Genomic DNA, 3,777 nt, shown 5'->3' with positions numbered 1-3,777 from the left:
GCAGCGGGGCGGCCGGAAGCTCGTCAGGAGGCCGGCTGTGCCGCGCAGGCGCATTACGCGACCGGGAATCCGCGCACGCGCACCCTTCCGGCGCGGCGGAACTGAGGCGCGGCGTTTTCCCGGCTGCGGCGCGCCCCCGCGGCTACGTCACGGCGTCGGGGCGGAAGATGGTGCATCTCGGGGCCGGCGGTTGCTGAGCGAACCCGGACGCGGCTGGACCCTGAGCTCCCCGCTCCGGCGCCTGCTGCGGGGCCGCGGCCATGTCGCTGCTGCAGTCTGCGCTGGACTTCCTGGCAGGCCCCGGCTCTTTGGGCGGCGCTGCCGGCCGCGACCAGACGGACTTCGTGGGGCAGACGGTGGAACTGGGCGAGCTGCGGCTGCGGGTGCGGCGGGTCCTGGCCGAGGGTGAGGCCCGGGCCGGGGGCGCGGGGGCCATCGCGGGGCGGCCGGGCGCGGGGCCGACCGGGAGGGGGCGGGGTCGGACCGGGCCAGGTGCGGGGCGGCCCCGCGGGGCGGGGGTGGGGGAGGGTCGCCGCGGCGGGCGCGGGTGAGGCCGACGCGGCGTGACTGCCGTGGGTGAGTGAGGCGGGGTGCGGGGCTGGGCATTTCCTTGCGGGAGGTGTGGCAGTCGTGGCAGGTGCGCGGTCGACCTGCGGCGGGAGGAGAGGCCGTGGCGGTGGGGGGAGGAGGTGGTGGGCAGGTGAGGGGCCACGGCCGGCCTGGAAGGAAGGGGACCCATAAGGCTGAGCAGTGCGCTGGGCGGGGGTGAGTCATGGCCCTGTGGGGCTGGCGGGACAGCAGTGCATCTCCGGACATCGCACTGACTGTCCTCAGTTCTCAGGGTCTGGAGCGCGGGTGCGTGCGCCCCTTGGGGAGGGTGGTTGTCCTTGGATGTTGGGGTAGACGGTGCTGTGACCTATAGCCCAGCTTCTTCCTGTCGCCACCTGTTTCCCTTGCCGTGATCTTTGTGACTTAGCTTAGGGCATGCCAACAGTCGTGACCTGTGCACAGCCTTGCAGGTTGGACTCGCCAGTCATGGAGGAATTTCCTGGTCATTTTTAGTCATCTTTGTTTCTGCGTGCTGTCTCCAGCTTCCTGATGTCCTTTCTCTTCCTCACACAGAGTCTATTGCCATCGTCGGTGTGATCCCATTCTCTCCTCTGGATTTTCCTTACATTTTGTCGGTGGCGCCCACAGGGGTATGTCACATTTTGCTAGCTTGATGCTTACTGGCTGAACACAGTTGGCTCTGAGGCTGGTGCTGGAGCAGAACGGTATTTCCCTGAGTTAGCATGGGGCGCGGGAGTGGTGTAAGGTGGGACCACAGACCTGTCTGGGGTAGCTCTCAGTACTGCAGGCTTAGGCTGTCACGATCCCCAACCTACTGCCGTGTTTGCTCAGTCTGAGGCAGGAACCTAGCAGACCCTTCTGATGTCCTAATTCCTAAAGGCCTGAGGGGATGTTCTGGCTGCAGCATTATCATATGCTTTTTCTCCACTTGGGTAAAAAACAAACAGATTTTGGGTGTGATTTGGTAGGAAAACCTCAGGCTTTTCTTGCAGAGGTGGGGGCCAGAATCTCTGCTAACGTTAACGAGTGTGGTATCTGTTACAATGAGAGTTCCCTCGGATCAGTTCCTTTATTCTGAAAATACCAGGAACTATCCTGGTTTTTTAAGAGATTCATAGGAGACAGTAGGTGATTTTTGCCTTCCGGAATTTAAAATTAGACACACTCCAATGACAGAAGGACAGTGCAGTACTGGGGGATCCTTGGGGCAGGACAGGCAGTGGCCAGGGTTCCAGCAGGCCAAAATGAGGTCAGAGCATTCAGAATGCTCCTACCAAGGCAGGGGCGGGGCCAGGCTGGAGGACAGGAATTAGAGATGGGAGGTGGGTCCTGTGGAGCAGGAAGCTTACCGGTCACTTAAAACCCAGGATGAAGAATGAGGAAATGGGACTAGGCGATAGAGTTGTGCAATAGAACCCACTCCCTACTCCCTTTGCTATCTAGGCACGTCAGGAGATAAAAATACCCAGCACGGTCTTGGTCTTTAGAAACGTAACAGGAACCTCGTAGCTTTAAAGCTTGTGAACCCTCTTCCTGAACTGAAATGGTTAGAAAGCCATATGAAGTGTCAGGAAAAACAGCAGCTCTGGAACCTAGGCTGGGGGAATTCATGCTGTGTTGTATAAATGTGGGGAAGGTTCCAAACCCTAAACTCTGGGGTGGAGAGAGATGTTGACAACTTCACAGTTTTCCAGGTTTTGGAAAGATAATAGGTACCCTGTATATCCTATTATATTCCTACAAGAGTTGGGAAAGTCTTTAATAATCTAATAAATCATATATCCATAATTAAATGAGTATCCTCACTGTGGGATAATTAAGACTTTAAATAGCCCCACCTTATTTCATGTCAGGTGTTGCCCCAGATGAATTTAGGATGGATCGGATTTTGCTGTGAGAGGGTTTAGGAAAAAACACATTGTTTTCATAGCTTTTTGGAATTTGCATTTGTATCATGAAGTGGTTTGTGGGGCAGAACTGTGGAGCCAGATAGCTTCCTAATCTTTTGAAAATTGGTTTAAGTGTTCATTTAAAAAAAAAAAATCAGGTTACTGGGAGTAACCCCAATGTCAGAGGGGCTGAGTCCAAGCAGATTCTAGAATACATTCTTTAAGTTCTCTTGTTTTGGATTTTGCATGTTCTTGCTTGCTTCCTACTGTCCAGAGAGGGGACAGAGGTGATCACTCTGCCAAGATGGATTTTTCCCTATGAGGTGAGTCCACCTCTCCAGTGACTATCTGACTTTGGCTGCACTGCTAACGATGTGGATGAGGTGGTGTGGGGACAGCTCTTCAGAAAAAGAAAGAAGTCCACAGAGCTGTCCCATAACGTGTGTGTAACTAGTTGTGTGTGTTTGCGGGGACACTGTGTGCCATGTGTGTTATCAGTGGCCTTGGATGAACGTGGGTCCCTTGTGTTCTCTCTGGGGCCTCTGCTGGCCTGAGAAGCTGTGAGGGCATGTGCCACACTAACTCCGGGCCGGCTGTTGTCCTAACCCTCCACCCCTCTGCCTCCTGGTCCGTGCTTTTAGAGGGCTTCTGCCTTGTCTGTGTCAAGTGTCAAGATTGGGGAGGGCACAGGGGCTGTTTGGTACTGGCTGGCAGTTGCTAGATTGTATGATAGGACTCTTGGCTAGAGATTTCAGAAACCACTGGGGTTGGTGTGACGGAAGGAGAGGGTTGGAGGTTGAGTCAGGACGTCCTCTATGGGGATACACAGCGTAGCATGTTTAAAGCTGATTTGAAAAGATGGGGCGGGGGGCGCCTGGGTGGCTCAGTGGGTTAAAGCCTCTGCCTTCGGCTTGGGTCATGATCCCAGGGTCCTATGATCGAGCCCCGTATTGGGCTCTCCGCTCAGCGGGGAGCCTGCTTCCCTTCCTCTCTCTCTGCCTGCCTCTCTGCCTACTTGTGATCTCTGTCAAATAAATGAATAAAATCTTAAAAAAAAAAAAAAGAAAAGAAAAGAAAAGATGGGGCGGTCATCACTCACTGACATTCTAGCACACGGCTCTTCCAACTCAGGAAACGTGCCTGAACCCTGAGGCCTGTGGGTTGGTGATCTCGTTCAAGTGTCTTTTCCCTCAACTGACGTGGCTGCTTCACCTAGGAAGGGGTGCTGAGTGGATCTTTTCTGCAGACACCCTAGAGCACAGATAGCCAAGGTCTTTGCAGGAAGCACCTGCACCTTGGGCAACTTGTTCTAGTATTC

The 3,777-nt window shown here is 54.9% G+C and overlaps 1 protein-coding gene across 3 annotated transcripts in view; it reads left to right on the top strand.

Moving 5' to 3' along the window:
- Window positions 1–175: 175 nt before the first annotated feature.
- Window positions 176–3,777, top strand: part of GAK (cyclin G associated kinase) — a 55,803-nt gene continuing 52,201 nt past the window's right edge. For all 3 annotated transcript variants that reach the window (XM_080796782.1, XM_080796781.1, XM_080796780.1), the window contains exon 1: window positions 176–405. In XM_080796782.1, coding sequence (XP_080652908.1) covers window positions 261–405 — 145 coding nt within the window. In that variant the 5' untranslated portion in view covers window positions 176–260. The remainder of the gene's footprint in view (window positions 406–3,777) is intronic.

Source organism: Martes martes (assembly GCF_963455335.1).
Source record: "Martes martes genome assembly, chromosome: 2".
Lineage (NCBI taxonomy): Eukaryota > Metazoa > Chordata > Mammalia > Carnivora > Mustelidae > Martes > Martes martes.
Note: the sequence above shows the minus strand (reverse complement) of the source record. Positions and strands in the feature narration are given on the sequence as shown.